Source organism: Meleagris gallopavo, chromosome 6, assembly GCF_905368555.1.
Source record: "Meleagris gallopavo chromosome 6, MGAL_WU_HG_1.1, whole genome shotgun sequence".
Taxonomy (NCBI): domain Eukaryota; kingdom Metazoa; phylum Chordata; class Aves; order Galliformes; family Phasianidae; genus Meleagris; species Meleagris gallopavo.
In genome coordinates, this window is record NC_139409.1 from 24,204,679 (window position 1) to 24,223,233 (window position 18,555).

Genomic DNA, 18,555 nt, shown 5'->3' on the forward strand with positions numbered 1-18,555 from the left:
AATGCCAATACTCCCACTGACTTCAATGGGCTTTGTAAAAGGGAGAGAAGAGAATAGGTGATTATTTTTCCCTTCCAAACGACAAGTCCCTCCTTAAATAAAACAATCCATATAGTAGTCATAACTGCTTTTTGCAGTGCATGGGCATAACTACTCCAACCCTCTAAACAGTTAGCAGCAGTTGGTCTCTCTAATGCTTAGAAAATTATTTTAAACAGACTTCACACCTACAAAAAAAGGATTTTTTTTAAAGTGTGAGTACCTAGGGTTTGATCCCAGCAGTTGTTACCAGCATATCTGCACAGACCTCAATTTGCACATACAGAAGGACTGCCCAGAGCAGCACTTGCTGCATGGTTAAAATCATTTTGATATCCATGAGTAGTCCCCTCAAAGCCATAAATGTAGGGTCACGCTGCTGTTGATGTTCAGCCAGCTATCTAGGCGTGCTCTCAGTTAATGACTCGCCTGGCATTTCTGTACCAAGTCCCTAAGATGATTGTGCCAGCTCCCCACTCAGCAGCCAGGGAACTGAGCTGTGTGTTCTTCTCAGAGGTATCACCCTCTCAAATGGAGTAGCGTGAGTCGGTGAGGCCTAGGTGACTTCACAGCATCATACGAATTGAACATCTGTGTGCATCAAGCCACTGAGTTCAAACATCAGTCTTGCCTGCAAACTTATGCTGACTATAACACCTCCATCTATCTTCCCTACCCTACAACAGGGCATGAAAGGATTCCTCCACCCCTTCCTCTCGATGCACTGAAGTGTAAAAATCCCAAGGGAATTTAAAAAGTTATTTTCTTTTCCATCATGTCTGCCTCCGCATTTTGCCTGCTTAACAAAAGGCTAATCCATCGCTTAGACATGGAAAAGAAATCGTTAATTTAGTGTGATAGTATGCTCTGGATATCCAAACATCTTCACTGCAAAAGGCTGATTACTCTTTTTTCACAATACTTGCACAGAAATGACCCAACTGTATAGAAGTGGAGGTGATACGTAAATTGTTCTTATGCAAAATGGTGCATGGAATACTGTTTTTCTAATCTTTCAACTAAGATATGATTTTTGGTTGTTCTTCAGAATGTCTGCCCGATTAAATATCCTTGAAAAAACATGTATGGGACTGCAATAAAGAAAAATAAAAAGGTTTCTTTTAATTAGTAATTACATAGCAATTATTACTATTTGTATCTAATGTATAATATCTGTAGAAAGCCAAAAAGATGTGGCTTAAGCAAAGCCACCTTACATTTTCCTTCAATTTACAACAGGAAAGGCGACCACAGATGGGGAGCTTGTGTGCCTCGGCCAAGGGCTGGGAACATTCAGCTCAGAGATAGGAGCTGCCCATGAAGCTTTCAGTCTGTCATCTGGAAGCGGGTGAAAACACCCCTACAGACTGTGTGTGGTTTTCCTACTGTCTCCAGTGGAGGAGTCTTTCCTTTGAGCCGACTGATAAAATCCTTCAGGTTTTAACCTGAAGCATGAGCTCTCACTTTTATGTAGGTGGCACAGTAACTGCGTCCTGTGTTGCAATGGGCCTTTGCAAAATGCCCTCTGCATGCATTTTGCAGTAGAAGGTTAAGAAAATCAGTCAAAGCATTTTCATGTGATGGTTGGGGGGGAGAAGATTCTTCACTAACACACTATGAAAAATCACTTTGTTTACTAAGCTACTTAGTAAGCTGTAGGGAAAAAAAACACTATTATAAACTCTAGATGAATTTCTTTAACTCCACAGTGTTTGAATACTTCAGAAATAATACAAGCATGAGTTTGTACTGCCTAGAGTCAGCCAATCTGACTATATTTTTACCATAGATGCTTTCAGATAAATCTGTTATGAAATTTTATTTGGAGTCTAACCTTGATTACAGTCCATTTAAGCCATACATGACTTGACTAAAAAAAATCAGTCTTTCCATACAGCTGATTAGCACTGAGTTGTGCTCTGGTGACAGTTGGCTACAAAACCAGCTTAGAAACTTCTGGGGAAATCACAGAGTATAAAACAGAAACTCTCACAGACACCAGAAGCTTTTCCACTTGTGTAACAATGACAAAAGCATACACAGGCCTATGGCAAAGTTGGCTTTGTGAATGTGGGTCAGGGAAAAGTCAGAAGTGCACATGGATGGATCTAGGATGTCCTTCAGGCTCCCAGGCTGAACGTGTGCCCTGCCCTCATCCTGATGCCATGCTGGGGTACAAGTTGTTCTCCCAAGAGCTGTTGCCAGCTGGGGAAGAGCAGACCCAAAGGCAGCTCAGGAACTTCCAGCCTGGGCCCTGCCCCTACAAACTGGGGTCAGGAAAGCACTGCAGTAGGCACATGGTGGTCCTGCAATTCATGACCCACAAACATTTTAAAGTCAGCGATAGAAGCCTCTCACAGTTCATGGGCTCTACTAGCTAAAGACTTAATTTCTCGTCCCTTGCGTGAACAATGTAAATCCATTTTAAAAAAGAAACGCTACTCAGCAGAAACCTTATGGTTTTAAACTCAAGTTGATGGGTTAGAGATGGAATGTACCATTAAAACCTACCCATTTTAAAGTGGTAATAAGGAGACAGATGCATATTTGAATGTTTCTCTTTTTAATTTTTCCAACACCTAATCTCTCGAATGAGAGCAATCAGAAAAAAGGCATTCTAATTCTCTTGTGGGATAGAGAAGGCGCCAGAGATCAAGTGATAACCACGCTGTGTCTCCAGCCATTCTCAGGAGACTTTTGGCTATGTGTGAACCCAAAACAGAGAAGAGAGTTTTAAGCACAGTGTCTGCCAGAACTTCAACAGCAGACGCACTTCTGCTCTCATGGCACAAACCCAAACCGTGGACAATCTGTTTCAGAAGGCTTTGCAGAATGTCGGGCTTGTACATTCTGCTTTAGTTTACATAAAGATCTTTCTTACACACACATACGTCGAAGCTAAAAGAACAATGAGGTCTTGAAGTTAGTCACTCCAAAGGTAGAAAGTGCCAGATGTGAGGTTACATATGCAACCCAAATTTAGTTCCTCATATGAGTTCATGATTAGACATGCTTTAATTACATGGCCACAAAAACTATTTCCATAAGGACAGTGATAACCAAGGCCTGACTTACTAGGGAAGCACAGAAGTAATGAACAGTTATGGCGGGTATCACCACATGCCGTGCTGGACAGTCCTAACGAAGGACACTTTGACCAGTCTGCACGGTAAGAAAAGGACAGCACAGCACAGCTCTGTCCTGCACAGTGGAGACAGGAGGCTGTGGAACTGCCCTGTACCATGTCAGCAGGCCCTTCCCACCACCACTGCCTGCTGTAAGGGCATGAAAGGAGAAAAGCAGAGAGGGAAGGCAGCGGTCTGCAGCACAGAGCAGGACATCAGGGGAATCGCCGACAAAAAGGGGCAGGCTGCAGCCAAGGTTGCTCTCTAGCCTATGACCTGCTTTGTTTCTGCGGCAATCTGGTTCACATTAGGAGTGCAGCAGTGACAAAACTGGGGGGTGGGGGTGTTGTTGTTGGTTTTTTGTTGATTTTGGGGTTTTTTTGGGGGGGGGAGGGGAAGGGAGGGCGGTGTAATTTGCTGGCAATTCCGTGGCTTTTGTCACCTCCTCTCTAAATATCTCTTTGTTCAGCCTCGTGCCTTTGAAACTTTACACTCAGATCTAGCTATCTTTGTATTTCCAGCCTTAGGAACAAAGTAGGCACTAACTCGAAAACAACCGTGGACTCATCTAGGCCTAAAGTTCTCCCCAACACGAGACCCCAGTCACCTCCACGACCCCGAGCTGCCGCGGCGTTACCCAAACGCGGTCTGACTGCCGCGACCGCCTCAAGGCGCGGCTCGGGCTTCCCCGGCCCGCCTCAGCTCAGCAGGTGAGGGACGCCGGGGGAAGCCCGGCCGGAGGGCTCCCGGCTCCCCGGGGCTTTAAGGTCGCCTCTCAAGGCGCCGTTTTCTCCTCGCCGCGTCCTCAGCGAGACGCCCGGCGAGGGCACCTGGAGCCCCGCCGGCCCGGGGGACCGGCGTCTGCCGGGATCGCCCTTCAGGGATCGGGACGGGGCAAGCGCCGTTCTTCGCGAAGCTTGGCAAAAGCGGAGCTCCGAGGAGGCCCTCGCCAGCGGCTGCCGACCGCTGCGGGCGGCCCCGGCGGCAGGCAGGCCGCGGCGGGGCCGGGCCGGGCCGGGCGGCCGCGGCGAGGCGGGGCGGGCGGCCGAGGCGGGGCGGCTGCTCGCTCCCGCTTGGCGCGTTGCCCCCGCCCGCCAGGCGCCACGGCCGCGGGGCCGGGCAGCGCCCCCAGGTGCGCCTCGCTCCCCGGCAGCCCGGCCGGCTCCGCGCCGCCGCTCGGCACCGCCTCCGCAGCGCGGCGGGAAGGGAGGGCCCGAGAGGGCTCCGAGTCCGAGCCGGCCCGCGCGCAGCCCCCCGTGGCCGGGAGCGCCGGACACGCCGGAGCCCCCAGGTCGCGGCGCCGAGCCCGATCCGATGGCGGCGGTGAGCGGGGCTCGGTGTGATTTACGCGGTGTTCGCTGCCGAATGGAGGTTTAAAGATCAGTAATGAAGTCGCACGCTCGGCTGCTCGGGCGTTTATGGAAAAGCGATTGGCCGGGTCCGATAAATCAATCCTGCTCCTCCGGCCTCTGCCCCACTGGTTTCTGCGCTCCAGAATTTTCTCCCTTGCGGAAGGGACCACATCTAACCGGGCGCCGCATGGAAACGCACCATGCCAGAAGCCAACATGCTAATTAATTATAGATTAATGGCAGCTAAAACTCGGCTGGAACGACACTGAGAAAAAAAAAAAAATCCACGCCGACCAAACGTAGCGTGTCATCACATAGATTACGGTCACTTGAAATTCTGTCTTCCGGGGGGCACCGCATAACGCCCTCAGCGCCCTGCCCGGCTGGCAGCGGGCTTTGCTGGGGGCTGAGGTCAAACCCACGGGAGCCCCGAGCTCTGCATCCCGCCCGGCCCCGCTGAGGGCGCCAGGAGAGCAGAGCTGAACAACCTGCGCGCGTTTCCTCTGCTTGGGTTTGAGCCGAGCCGAGCCGAGCCTTGAGTCACCGGCGGAGGAAGAGCGCGGTCACTCGTCACTCTATTCGTTCCGACGTATAAATAATGTTTCTGGCATTGTTTTATTCGAAGCTTAATTTAAAACTGATTAAGAATTAGTCCTCGGACTGCGTGCTGGATTGCAGCCAGACGCGGTGCTGCCGCTCCTCGGGACTCCGGAAATACCCGGCAGGACCGGGAGGGAAACCGAGGGCTCCCACTCGGCTGGTTGGGATGGAAGCGCGGTGCCACGGCTGCAGCCTTTCACAATTTAATTGTTCTGAACCGGCGGAGTATTTCACCAGAACCGACACGTCAACGGTGGGAGCAATCACACCTACAGGAGGAGGATGTCGCGGTTTTTGATTTCCTCTCCGTCTCGCACACAAACACCGCATTTCTGGATCTGTCTGTGTACACACGCATAGAAAATTGTGGGTGGCTGCATACCGCACACACGCGTACATAAATTTCTCTAATATGTTTCCACGTTCAGGGGCCGGATCGGCGGCAAATAAACGTTCCCTGATTTAGAGCGCTCCTCAGGTGCTGCAAACACTGATGAACCAAAATCCGTACGCAGAAAATGAGCGCTTCCTTCGTACGCACACACATACACACGCGGCCAGAGAGAGGGAGAAGGAGAGAGAGGAAAAGAAAGGAAAGGGGAACTCGATTTATTCTCATTTGTTTATCTCTAGATTTTCCCCCCTTTCTGCAAATTCATTTGAATAGCTTTCAAGCTGCAAAATGGAAATGTGGCTCCTGCCCTCTATTTCAGCAGCAGCGTCCTGGCAACAGAGCAATTTTCTATCATCAAGGATAAATGGCATCGAACAGAACATTCTGATAAAAAAGAAAAAAAGCTTTAGCCCGAGAAGCCCATGATTGCTGCCCTTCCTGTCTGTCATCCCTTTACAAAATCCTCTCCTCCAAACCTGAGCTGCATGCTGTCAGAGCTAATAACGTCTTCTGAAGAAAAGGGGAAGAAACGGCATTCATGCACAATGTTCCCATTTATTACATAGAGTGCTTATTTAAAAATCGCAAATATATTTGTTTGGTTCACCGCAAATTAAAACCGAGATATAGGAAGTTACGCGATGCAACAATTATTCGTGTCACAGCAGAGCATCAAACCCTCATATCTTGCTTTTCCATTGGTTAGTGCGTGTGCGCGCGTTGTGTATGTGTGTGTAACGCAGGGAATATCCCTTGTTATGAAAATAAAAAACCACTCCGATTCTCCAGGTAAGGCTGTGTTTTGTTGGTCTAGAGCTAAGGGGGAACAAAACGCACACTGATGTAGGCAGGCAGAGCCCGAGCAGCGCGGGGGGCCGAGCGCAGAGCCGCCCGCAGAGGCCGGCCGGTGTGCGGGGCTGCCGGGTGCGCGGGGCGAGGTGCGGCCGGCCCGGCCCCGCGTACTGCCTTCGGCTGAGAGCGCGGAGTGCGCGCCTGTAGGGAGAGGGACTGCGAGGCGTGGAGGAACCCCGTGGGGCCGTCCGAGCTCTCTCTCAGAGCAGGCCGAGGAGATGCGGGAAGACAAGGCCGGGAGGCGCTGCCGGAGTGCCGGGGAGCGGCGATGGCTGCGTGCGGAGGGCGCCCGGCCCGCACCTGCGCCGCCTCCCCCGGCCCGTTCCCACCGCCGCTCCGTGACGACGGGAAGATTAACGAGGCCTCTCAGCAGCACCTGTCTGTTTAAGCTGTCGACACAGCCAATTAATACTTTTAATTACCCCTACCGGGAAACTAACCAGAGCCCCTCCGCTCTGGGTTGCCCGCTGCGCTTTCTCACCCGCAAAACGAAGCAGCGCGGCGGAGGGAGGAGCGGCGTAGGGGGCGGGGGGTTCCTCGTTGAAAGATTGGGAATTATTATAGGGGGTCGGGAGAGGGAGATTTGAGTTCGGGTTTATTTACTCCGCTTCCCCCAGAACCCCGGGGCCGGAGGAACGCGCAGCGCTGGCTCTCAGGAGGGCTCCCTATGACCATCCCGGCCCGGGCGGCCCACGAGCTTCCCGCACGCACGGCTCCGGCCCGTCCTCGGGCACCGCTCCCTCTGCCCCAGCGCTGTGAGGAGCGGGGAGCTCCCCTGTGGGAACCCCGCGCCTCTCTCGGGCCTGGCAGCTCTGTCACAGCTGCGGTGTCCCGCGTTAAAACAGTGTAAATCCGCGACGGATCCTGAATGTGAATGAGGCATGGGTCTTGTGACTGCTGCTGAGCTGTGCCGCGCCGAATGTGGCTTTAATTAAATGTCTTCCGGCTCTAAAAGATTACACGTTGTGCAAAATATATCCTAGCATGAAATTCACTTCCACGATACGAAATTAGGTTACTTATAAATGTCTTCATTAAAAAAAAGAAAATCCCTTCTCCCCGTTTTGCTTTCTGCTTTGTCGAATAGAGCTCTCCGGCGAGGAAGGAGGGCTGGGACCGTGTATTTATAGCGGCACGTGTAACAAAACCTGCCCGGGCGGGCGGGCGAGGGCTGCTCGCTGCAATTCGCAGAACGGGGAAGTCAATCCCGAGCTGATTCGTTTCAGCCCCGCTGTCAGAGCCCGCTGCCTCCGCACCCCGCGCTGCGGAGCTCCCACCTCCTCCCCCCGCATCCCTCCGCGGCTGTGCCGGGCTGGGCGTGGGTCGGGCAGGTGGGGACAGTCGGCCAGCTCCTCTACCAAAATAAAATTAAATTGAATGATTAAAACTAATAAAAAATAATTCTAGTCGGGGGGAAAGGCAGCTCGCCGTGAGCCTCGGACCGCCGGCACAGAGCGGCTGCCTCGGTACAGGGGGACCGAAGCCGCCTCAGGCAATGTTATGTTTGTCCCTTCTTTTTTACGCCCTGAGATCTGGGATCTCCCCTATAGATGAGTTTCTGTAGAGAGATCAGATAATGGGTCGCTCCGGATTACCTTGCTAAATTAACTTCTAGATTTGTTTTTATAGTCCGTTGAGACCCTGACAAAAGAGGCTGTAGAGAGATGGAGATGCGAGATAAACCTATCGGGCAATCTCATTACATGGCAATGAGCGAAGAGCCCTCCTCGCAATCGACTCGAGATAACGAGGCTGCCTGGAGGAACGAGCGAAGCCCGGATATTTACTTCTTTTCCTATTAAATAAACCTCAATAACTGCATTGACTTTGCGCGGTGTTTACTACATTTTCATTCAGCGCTCGGGTAAATGCATCCCTAAAGGTAGAGTAAATAATTGCACTGATCTCAGCAAGGGAAACGTGTAGGCATCTGAAGCGTACTAAAAATAAACGAAGGCGATCAGACTGCAGGGAGAGGACCCCGCGCTCGTTGCCGCAGTTAAAGCCCCTCTCTTCCATCGGGGCCGCACTGCGGGCGGTGCGCGGCTCTGGCTCGGGAACAGGCGGCCGCTGCCGCAGCAGAAATTGCAGCCTCTGCCCCGACTTGAAAGAGCCTCGGGTTTCCATCCACCTCTGAGCCCTTCCAAGATGGGCACATGAGAGCGGTGGTAGTGGCGGTTTTTCTTTTTTTTTTTTTTAATTGGATGGCGTCTTCTGCTGCTGCCAGAAGAAGAGGTTCATTTTTGTTGTTGTTTTTTCTTTCAGTTGAAAAGAAAACAAACCAACACGAGTCTCCGCTAAAACCAACATCTCTGTTTCAGCAGCTCCCGCGCCGCCGGGGAAGCAGCCAAAGCGAAACCCCGCGGGCAGAGCTCCGCACACCAGCGGCTGCCCGGGGGCTGCTCCCCCCACCCCTCAGCGGACGGACCCCCGCGGGCCCCGTGTCTCGCTGGGAGGGGAGAGCCCTCCGCAGGGTCTCCCCAGGCTCCCCCCCGCTGCGTGGCCGCATACCTGGGCAGGTGCGGGAGGCGGACGGCCCTCTGCCCCGGCTCCGCGGGGTCCCGTCCCCCTCCCGCAGCCCGGAGCCGAATTCCATTTCAAAGCAGATATCCGCCCCCATCCCACACCTCGTCGGGGGAGACAACCAACGACAACAGCAAAACAAAACATTAAGCAAACAAAAAGCCCCAACCCCCGGCTCTCCGCAGAGCCACACATTGAACGAATCTGGCTGTAAGGTTTTAATTACAGCGAAGCCTTCGCTACAAATCTGTACAAGAGACAGTGGCTGGTTCCCTCTGGATCTTTCCCCTTCTGCCTCCCATTATTTTGACCCACGCTCCGACATAGAAAGCGGCGTGTGGGATCCAGCTGCGAGGCCGGGCTTGGGGTTTACCCCTCCGCCCCCGCCACTTCCTTCACACTCGCGGTATGGAAAGCCATCGACGCCTGCCTGTCTGTTCCGATGGTAGCGGCTTGAAATCCAGAGGCTCTCCTTAAAATAGGTCGGGAGCATTCGCTCGCCGCAGGGCAAACGCTTCTGCGCGACCGCTTGGCGTGGCCCGAGGAGCGCTCCGAGAGCCGCGGCACACGTGCGTGCGATTTTCAGTGTTCACGAGTGTGCCATTTTCACGAGCGTGCGATTTTCGGGGGCGTGGAAGCCGCTCTGCAGCCGGGGAGAAATCCCGTGCCTCTGCGGTGGGAGCCGCTCCGCAAGAATGTGTCTGGAGCAGCTCGCTGCCAGCAGGAATATTCCTCTGCTTCCCACCTCTCCCCACCCAACGCTTTTCGGAGACCCCAGCGCTCTGCCCTTTCCTTTGTTCATTCGATTCTGCTGTTAAAAAAACATAGGGTCGGGCACTGAGCCTCGTCCTCTCACCAAACTTGAGCGTTTCTCCGTCCATTTTAAAAACAGTATTGCGAGACTGGATTGCTTGTGGGTTCTCTAGGGGAAAAAAACGCGCGCACGGATGCCATTCCTGGAAGACGCTTCTTCCCTACTCGGGACGGGACAGAAAACACTCTCCCTGGCCCTAATGCGAACTGGGGTGGGAGGATACGCGCAGAGCATCCCTCAGCCCCTCGGCTACTCCGCACCAAACGAGCGCACTCCTGGGGAGCGCCATCAGCTGCCGCCCCCAGCAAACCACGCGCGGAACAACCCGGCATGGGATCCTGCCGCTCGCAGAGCCCACCCGCACAAAGCCTGCGAGGGGATGAGAAAGAAAAGGGGAATGTTTGTTTTCCCCTGTTGTTATTGTTGAGCGCATGAATGAATGAATGAATGAATGGAACAGAAGGTGCTCCGAGGCATATAGGAAACCTCTGGCCGCTTATATTAACTTCCTTTTATACCCTAAAAATAGAACCCCGTTTCCTGTTGTTCGTCAGCTCCTTCTAACCGTTGTGTCTTCCGTGACATCTTTCGACTCGCAAATGCGACTTTAAACCACGCATACGCTTTGGTTTTTTGAAAGCCTTACTCACAAACATCATTAATGCGACGCGGCTTAACGTGACACGGGGCAGCGGCGGCACGAAGTCACCCCGTCCCTCTCACGGCTGCCCGGTGCGCGCTGCCCGCTCTCCGCCCGTGACCGCGGGGACACGGAGGGCACCGAGGCCGCGCTGCTCCCCGGCTCGCAGCCGGTTCGGGGTGCGGAGGCCTCCGTGCCCCTGGACGAGCGTGGGGGCTTGCGAGGAGCCCGACAGGGGGAAAGCGGACCGTGGCTCACCCCGGCTCACCCCTCTGCCTTCAAGTCCTGAGGTTTTATTTCTTCAACTTGTGGCTGGCCGGGTTGGATGCCCGGCATCCCCGCCATACCCGGGGCCCGTGGGAGAAGAAACACCCCCACATCTACCGCCTCCCACACGACACCAAAGTGTGGTCCCTTCGTGCCAGAGGACACGAAGAAAGCAGGGGTTTGAGGGGGAAGAAAAAGAAAACAATAAATATTGACAAGCAGCGTGACTCCTTGCAGCCGTGTCATTAACATCGGCCAATCAACGGCAGCTCCATACCGGGAGATTTGCCTAATTAAATTGGGGGAAATGATCGGTGTGAGTCTGGATGGAGTCAGCTGTCCCGACGGCTCCCGAGGGTGGCTGAACGCTGCGGGAGGAGCAGCGCGGGGTGCCTGGGTGTCCCCGAGAGCTCCCGCTCCGCCGGCGCCCACCCACGGCTCCCGAGGGCACCTGAGCCGGGCCGGGGTCCGGCCGGTCGCACTCCGCCCTCCGAGGGGAGCAGCTCCGCGGGGCTCCCTCACCTTCTCCCTGTCCTTTTTGCTCCGCGGTGTCTGACTCCTCGACCCTTTCTGCGAGGAGGCACCTCGATACTAAAGCAAAGCGTTCTGCATGTCCAGCCCGTCCCGATTCCCGGCTAGCATACATTATGCAGAGGGAATTATTTCGAAATGAGGAAGCGCGGTGTCGCAATCACTCCCCGGACCATTTTCTGACACCTTTTGTTAGGCGTGCTCGGGCTGCTGGAGAAAATGCCAATGTGTGCACCTGCGGGAAAGCGCCTTGGTGATGTTAGCAGCGAGCTGGAGGGGATATAGCAGTACCACTGCCGAATGGAGCTGTGCCATGGAGCATGTCACCCACAGCTACGCACACAGAGTCCCAGAAGGAACTCTCTCTCTCCCTTCTCTCCCCGTTCTCTATATTTTTATTCGCTGTGGGGTTATACGCGCCGGCTCAGGTTTCCCTTTCGCGTGTTCAAGTGCAACTCGTGTTAAAGCCGGAGAACAAGGCAGGACACTTCAGCCGCATTCAGAGTCACTGAACCGACACCGAAAGCTCGAGAAGTGAAACACCGACGGGAGTTGTGGGGGGGGATACGCCCCCTCCCCCCAGCCCCCCCCCCAAAGCCCCCTCGCAGCGCCCGAAGCCGAACGCCGGGCCCGGGGCTCCCCTGCCCGACTCCCGCAACCCCGCGGCCCCCGGCACCAGCGGCTGCACCCCCAGCAGCCCGGGCTGAGGACTGGGGGAGGCAAACAGCAAAAAGAAATGAAGAATAGGAAATCAGAAAAAAAATCAATCCGAAATAACACTAACAATAATAATAACCTTCTGACTATTTCCGAGAGAGATGCGTTAAAAACAAACAAACAAATAAATAAATAAAGGGAACAAACAAACAAAAAAAATCTATGAACGCGTCCTCTGGGACAGCCGCGGTGCGAGGCGGTGTCGGGACCTGCGTTGCTCCGGGGCTCTCCGGGCTGCGAGGGCTTCGCAAGCGGCGGCCGCCGGTGCCGGTGTTGGTTTTCAAAGCCCGCAGCCTCCATCCAAGCGGCCCCTTCCCGCTGCGAAAACTTTCGGTTCTCGCTACGCCGTGTCCTTCCTACCTCAGTCCTCCGTGCTGGGGTCGGCTCTGGAGCTGTGCTGCCCGAGAGGAGAGTTCAGCGACGGAAAGGGGAAAAGAGAGGGAGAGGGGAGAGAGGGGAGAGAGATCCTCCGCGGTGCCGGATCAAAGTTAATGTCTTTCCCCGGTCCATCTTTGAGAGAGAAGTGGTAGTACCACCTGGATGCTCGGATATAAATCCCCTTGCAAATAATAAATGGATTAATAATAACAAGGTATGAAGTTCTTTTTATAGAAAAAAAGGAGAGAATTGAAACTAAATGCGGCAGTTAGACAACCATTTTGATAAGAGGATAATTGAGGCGACACTGGTGTATAATTAGAGGATAATTTATGCTATATCCACTTTTATTCCACCTCCCAAAATAAACCCAGTCCATAATCATTACAGGCAAATTGTTCTGAATTTTATAGCAGCAATTTGAACAAAGTACTGCAGTTAATCATGGGAGATTTTTGTGTATTCCTGATTAGAAGTCTAATTGCCTCCTTCCAGAAAGTAAAAATAACTGTAAAACGACTCTATTTTTATCATTAACAATGTTGACAATAAAATAAAATCAACCGGAATTGTAATCTAAAGACAAATTTAGGGCGAAGGCGCTTTTCCTTGGGTCGTTTATATCCTAATCAAGCTTTGCCAAAACCGCTAACCGCACGTAGCCATTTGCATATATTTGAAAGCGATTACGGGAGCCGGCTGCTCGCAGGCGGAAAAAAAGAAATAATAATAATAATGCGGGGGGAAAAAAAAGCGCGGGGAACGCGCGCGCGGCCGGCGGCGGCGCGCAAGAGCGAAAATAGCGCGCAAACCGGGATTGAAGGGCGAAGGAAGGGGGAAGGGGGGGTTGAGGGCGCGCATCCCCTCGCCCCGCACCTCATCCCGCCCCGCGCAACGCGCGCTCCTCGTTCTGCGCGGGGCGGGGGGAGGCGGGGAGTTGCGCGCCCCCGCGGGCTGCGCGCGCGGCGGCGCGCCGTGGCGGTGACGTCAGGAGGCTGAGTGACCAATGGGGAAGCGCTGCCCTCCGGAGCCGAACCATTCGACTTGTGGCGTTCCTGCCCTTCACGCCGAAGGCGCGCCGGAGCCCAACTTTGGCAGAAGCCACCTTAAAACCTCCGCCCGGGACTCCGCCAGCCCCCAAAAACACCCGGCGGGGGGATGAGGAGCGGGGACAAAACGCGCCGGGAGTAGCCCTGCCCCCCCCTCCCCCCCCCCTCCGCACACAGCCCTCCCCTTCTCCTCCCCTCCCTCGGTTAACAAGGCCCCTCTCGCACTACGGGAGCCTTAAAAAAATAAACCCGCCGCCTCCAGCGGTGCCGCGGCGGTGGCCGGGCAGGGCGGCCGGGCGCGGGGGGCGAGTCGGAGAGCCTCGCTCTCTGCCTCCCCGCCGTCGATGATGACCATGACCACGATGGCTGACGGGTTGGACGCGCAGGACTCCTCCAAATCCGCCTTCATGGAGTTCGGGCAGCAGCAGCCGCCGCCGCAGCCGCCGCCGCCGCCCCACTCGCAGCAGAGCTCGCCGGCCATGGCCGGAGCGCACTACCCGCTGCACTGCCTGCACTCCGCCGCCGGCTCGCACCCGCACCACCAGCACCACCACCACAGCTCGCCCTACTCCGGCACCGGCGGCTCCTACAACCACCGCTCGCTCGCCGCCTACCCCTACGTGAGCCACTCGCAGCACAGCCCCTACCTGCAGTCCTACCACACCAGCGGCGCGCCCAGCCAGACGCGGCCGGACGACGCAGGTGAGCGGGGCCCGGAGCTCCGGCCTCCCCCCTCGCCTCTCCCCTTCGCCGTGCCCCCCCACTTTCCTCCCCCCGGGGCCGGCAGCCCCCATCGCGCTGCGGGGCCGTCTCGTCGATGTCCGCGTAACGCTGTTTTTCGCAGGGAGCCGATGTTTGCGTGCTGCGTGCGGAGGGGCGAGGAGGGGGGAAAGCATTGTTGCAGGTCTCGGGCTGCTGCCTCCCGAGCGCCGGGCGATGAGCTGTGTGCGGCCGCGGGGCCCTGGCTCCCAAACCTTCCGCTTTCGTTTTTTTTTTTATTCATTATTTTTATTGTTAATTATTTTCCCCCCGGGGGGCCGCGCGGTGTTATGTGGCGTCCGCGGCCCGGGGGGACGGCTGGGGGGATCTGCGGCCGAGCTCCCAGCTGCGGCTTTTCGCTTTGCAGATCAGCAGAAAACGACGGTGATTGAAAACGGCGAGATCAGATTCAACGGGAAAGGGAAAAAGATCCGGAAGCCCCGAACCATTTACTCCAGCCTTCAGCTGCAGGCGTTAAACCACCGCTTCCAGCAGACTCAGTACCTGGCGCTCCCGGAGCGAGCCGAGCTGGCGGCCTCCCTCGGCCTGACCCAGACGCAGGTAATTGTGGCGGCCCCGCACCGCCCGCTGCCCCGGGCCCGGCCCCGCACCGCCGCGCTCGGATCTGTGCGAGCCGCGCAGCGCTCCGCCGCCGGAGGAGCCGAGCGGGGCCCTTCCCTGGCCCTTCCGCCGCCACAATAAAGTGCTGGAGTTGCCTCTCTGTTCGGATGGGAGCGATCGCGGCGCCAGCTCTGCCCGGTTGCAGGAGGAGAACAAAGCGGAGGCGCTGGGCCCGGTGCGGGGCTGAGAGCGGGGCCACGCAGCGACCTATAGGCAGACGGGAAGCGGGAACGCGTTAGGAGATACCTGTGAGCTCGATGGTTAATTGCGCCTGGATGGAGAACGCCAACGCGGTGCTCGCCGCCGGGCAAAATGTGCGGAGGTGATGAGAGATGCGGGGACCAGAGAGGCCGTGCACGGAGCGGTGGCGCTGGGCCGCGGCCGAGCACGGGGCACAGCAGGGCCGGGCCCATCTCGGCCTCGGGGAGAGGGGCTGCAGGGCCCCGAGCGGGGGCTCAGCGGGAAAGCCGGGCGGATGGCCTTGGGCCGGGGGAGCGGTAGCGAGTGGAGTCCGTTCTTTGCCGTGACCAGTAGCAGCTGCTTCCAGACAGAGGGTTTAAAATACGCCTCAAACGTGAAGCATCAGAGACAGAGCCGGTGGCCGCAGCGATGGGTGCGGTGCGCGCTGCTTCCCTCGTGCAGGTGTAAGGGCCCGAGCTGACGGTGCAGATAGACGTAATCCTAACGGTGCATCTGCCGAGTCCGTGAGGTCAGATTCACACTGGAAGCTGCCTTTGTTCGATTTTAAGGCATATAGTTTCATATATATACGCTTGCCTTCCCTTTTAGTAATTTCTATAATAAATGTGAGTTCCACGGCCCGACCTGGCTGCTGATCTCAGGCAGGGAGGTGGGATGGAGCCCGGAGCCGTTCCCACAGCCAGCAGTTTTCAGGGAAATGAGGATTTCCATTTCCTGATCAAGAACTGTGCCAATAAAGTCGCTGCCCGGCCCCGCTGTGCCACCCCCCCTCAGGACCCGCGCACTCTTAGGGATGCGCGATGCGCGCACGGTGCCCTTTGTCCATTGGCTCCTCTCCCCTGGCATCAAACCAGGCGGATGCCCGCGGCTGACAACAGCCGCCAGGTGATGGAGTCACCCCAAAATTCGAAACGAGGCACCGGCAGAGCGCACTGACTCCCGCCCCATGCGTGCCGCACCCCATCCCCGGGCCGTCCCGGCGCTGCCTCCGCACCCGTTGCCCCCGCGCTCACACCTCAGCCCCCGCAGCCCGCACAGCCCCGATTCCCGCAGCCCTAACGCTCGCTGCCTTTCGCTTGCAGGTGAAGATCTGGTTCCAGAACAAGCGCTCCAAGTTTAAGAAGCTGCTGAAGCAGGGCAGCAACCCCCACGAGAGCGACCCTCTGCCCGGCTCCGCCGCGCTGTCCCCGCGCTCCCCGGCGCTGCCGCCGGTCTGGGACGTTTCGGCGTCTGCCAAGGGCGTCAACATGCCCCCCAACAGCTACATGCCCGGCTATTCCCACTGGTACTCCTCTCCACACCAAGACACAATGCAGAGACCGCAGATGATGTGAACTGTCTGAGACAACCCACGGCCCGAGGACGCCCGGCGCGGCCCGGCCCGAGCAGAGCGGCGGTGCGGGGAGGGTTCGCCTATCGTTTGTGTCATTTTTTTGAAGTAACCTCAGCGATCGCTCTCGGGCAGAATGAGCCACGTCCCACTGCGGCGCGGGGGAGACGCTTCTCTATGTTCACTCGGACCCCGGGGCACCGCCGCCTCTTTCCGTGCGGAGTGCATGGACTTTTGGCTGACTTCGCCCTCGAGAAGGACCCGAACCGCAGCGGGGCCGTCTCTCTGTGTTTCGTGAGCTACGGACACTCCGCGGTGAGAGACTGCTCCGAGCTCCCTCATTGTCATTCCCCGAATGCGGAATGGGGGAAAAAATTAAACGGGGAGAGAAAAGGAGGGGCAACGAAACGAAGAGGGAAAACAAATTAAATAAAAGGAACTGGTTGCGAATGAAAATGTACCGCGAGCTCGGAGCACGGTCACGCAGCGCGGACTGCACGCGTACGAGGAGCGGCTGCAGCCCGACGGGAACCGCACGGAGAGCCGCCAGCAGCCCCGCACCCTGCAAGCCCCGGCGGACCGACAGCCGGACGGACGGTCGGACTGACAGGCATACAGCCGGACTGACAGCCGGACTGACAGACAGCCGGACCCGCGGAGCAGCCCGACACCCCGCTCCTGCTGCTGGACCTCCCTCCCGAGCGACCTTTCTGTATATATTGTTGAATTTTAGCTGTACATAATACTTTGTATGGTTTGGTCTCCTTTCATATCTAGAGTAAAAGCCACCAAGCGCCCGCCCGCCTCGCGTCTCTCTGCCCCGCAGCCCGGCCCCTGCCCCGCACCGGGGAGGGGGAACGTCCGGGAGCCCCGCACAGCCGTCCCGGTGCCGTCCCTCCGCCGTTCCCCGCGCGGAGCGTCGTGCCGGCCCCGGCCCGGAGCCCCCCGACGGCAGTGCCCACCCCGCGGCGCGCAGAGCCCCGCAACCCCCTGCCCCGCAACGCCGGGACAACTGCTGTGGGAAGCGGCGGCCGCGGGGCCGACAGAGCCCACGGAGCGCTCCGTCAAATGACAGCTACACACAGGCGTGCAAAGGACACTCACTGTAATTAGACACAAAGCAAAGACTACTTACCAGAGACCCCATTTGGGGGGTGGTGTGTTTTTTGGGGGGGTTTGGTATTTTTTTGGCTTTGGCTTTTTTTTTTGTTTTTTGTTTTGGATAGACATCCCCGCTCCGTCAGTCTTCGGAGTGCTTTAGAGCCGCTCGGTCCTGTCATTTCCTACCATTCGCATTGTTACAGTAGGAAAAAGGTTTTCTTTTCTTTTTTTCCCCTTCCCACTGTGAAACTTTGGGTTCAGAGCTCCCCAGGATCAGCCCCGAACAAAGCCTCCAGCTGCAGCGCCATCCAATTTGAGGCAGACATTGGGGACAATTTAAGGTTTTTATCCACAAGAAGATTTTTTTTCCATTCTCTTAAATGCAGCCATAATTAGAGTAATTTTTCATGTAGCCCGCTGATTACAGCGTTTTTACCGTCAAAGATAATTACCTGTAATTTTCTTCCACTTTTAATACTAAAAAGCCATCTTTATTTAGATTCGGGAACAGGAAAGGCGAAACAAAAGAGGAAAATTATTCTGTTATTCATACACAAATTGCAGAGACGTAGGGCCTAAAATTGAAAATTAACCCAAATTATAATGCTGAAAAGAATGGAAGAGGCTTCAGCGGTACAGCTGCGAGCGGGGCTCCCCGCATTATTCAAATGACACCGGCGGCGGCCCCGAGCGCGGGCCGAGGGGGGAGCGCGGCCTTCGCACCGGGTGCGCTGAGCCGGGCCGGGCCGAACCGGGATGGGCCGGGCCGGGTCGGGCCGAGTCGCTTTTAACCCTTCCGTCGCCGCCCCGAGCGGGCGCTGTGTGCCGCGGGGATGCCTCCCCCCGCACCCCCGCAACCTCCCGCGAGGGCAGGATCCGGCGAGCGAGCAAAGGAGTAATAAAAGAGAGCCCGGTGAGAGTAACGCGGTGGGAGAAGCGGCACGGGCAGGCCGCTCCGCCGGCGGGATGGGCGGCGAGTGACAGCGGGGGCAGAGCCGCGTCCCACCCGCGCGGCCGCCGACTCTCATGAAACAGCGGCATCTATGGACCGAGCGGCGGCACGCCCGCCCGCATCCCGGCCCCCGCTCGGCCGCCGCCCGCCGCAGGCGCTGCGCGGTGCCCCGCCGCCGCCCTCCCGCCCGGCCCCGCCGCCCCGCGGATGTGCGCGCGGTTCCCTCCGCGCACGGCTGCGGAGAGCGGAGGCGCTGCGCCGGGGGACAGCGCGGGGAGAGGCGGCGGAGCCCTGGGGGGAGGCGGGGAAG

The 18,555-nt window shown here is 56.7% G+C and overlaps 1 protein-coding gene and 1 long non-coding RNA gene across 2 annotated transcripts in view; one reads left to right on the plus strand and one right to left on the minus strand.

Moving 5' to 3' along the window:
* LOC146544107 (uncharacterized) overlaps window positions 1-13,628 on the minus strand; it is a 31,680-nt gene extending 18,052 nt beyond the window's left edge. The window contains exon 1 of the long non-coding RNA XR_014884240.1: window positions 11,129-13,628. This is a non-coding gene — a long non-coding RNA (uncharacterized LOC146544107). The remainder of the gene's footprint in view (window positions 1-11,128) is intronic.
* Window positions 13,257-16,989, plus strand: DLX6 (distal-less homeobox 6). Its single transcript, XM_085227482.1, has 3 exons — window positions 13,257-13,983; window positions 14,408-14,601; window positions 15,945-16,989. The coding sequence occupies exons 1-3, from the start codon at window positions 13,626-13,628 to the stop codon at window positions 16,194-16,196; spliced, it is 804 nt and encodes a 267-aa protein (XP_085083608.1). The 5' UTR covers window positions 13,257-13,625; the 3' UTR covers window positions 16,197-16,989.
* Window positions 16,990-18,555: the final 1,566 nt, after the last annotated feature.

What these genes read in the sequence shown, in the direction of transcription:
- DLX6 (XM_085227482.1), top strand. Translation starts at nt 13,626, where the DNA reads ATGATGACCATGACCACGATGGCTGACGGGTTGGACGCGCAGGACTCC. An exon ending in GACGCGGCCGGACGACGCAG is followed by an intron (nt 13,984 to 14,407) that starts GTGAGCGGGGCC and finishes TTCGCTTTGCAG; the next exon opens with ATCAGCAGAAAACGACGGTG. An exon ending in TCGGCCTGACCCAGACGCAG is followed by an intron (nt 14,602 to 15,944) that starts GTAATTGTGGCG and finishes TTTCGCTTGCAG; the next exon opens with GTGAAGATCTGGTTCCAGAA.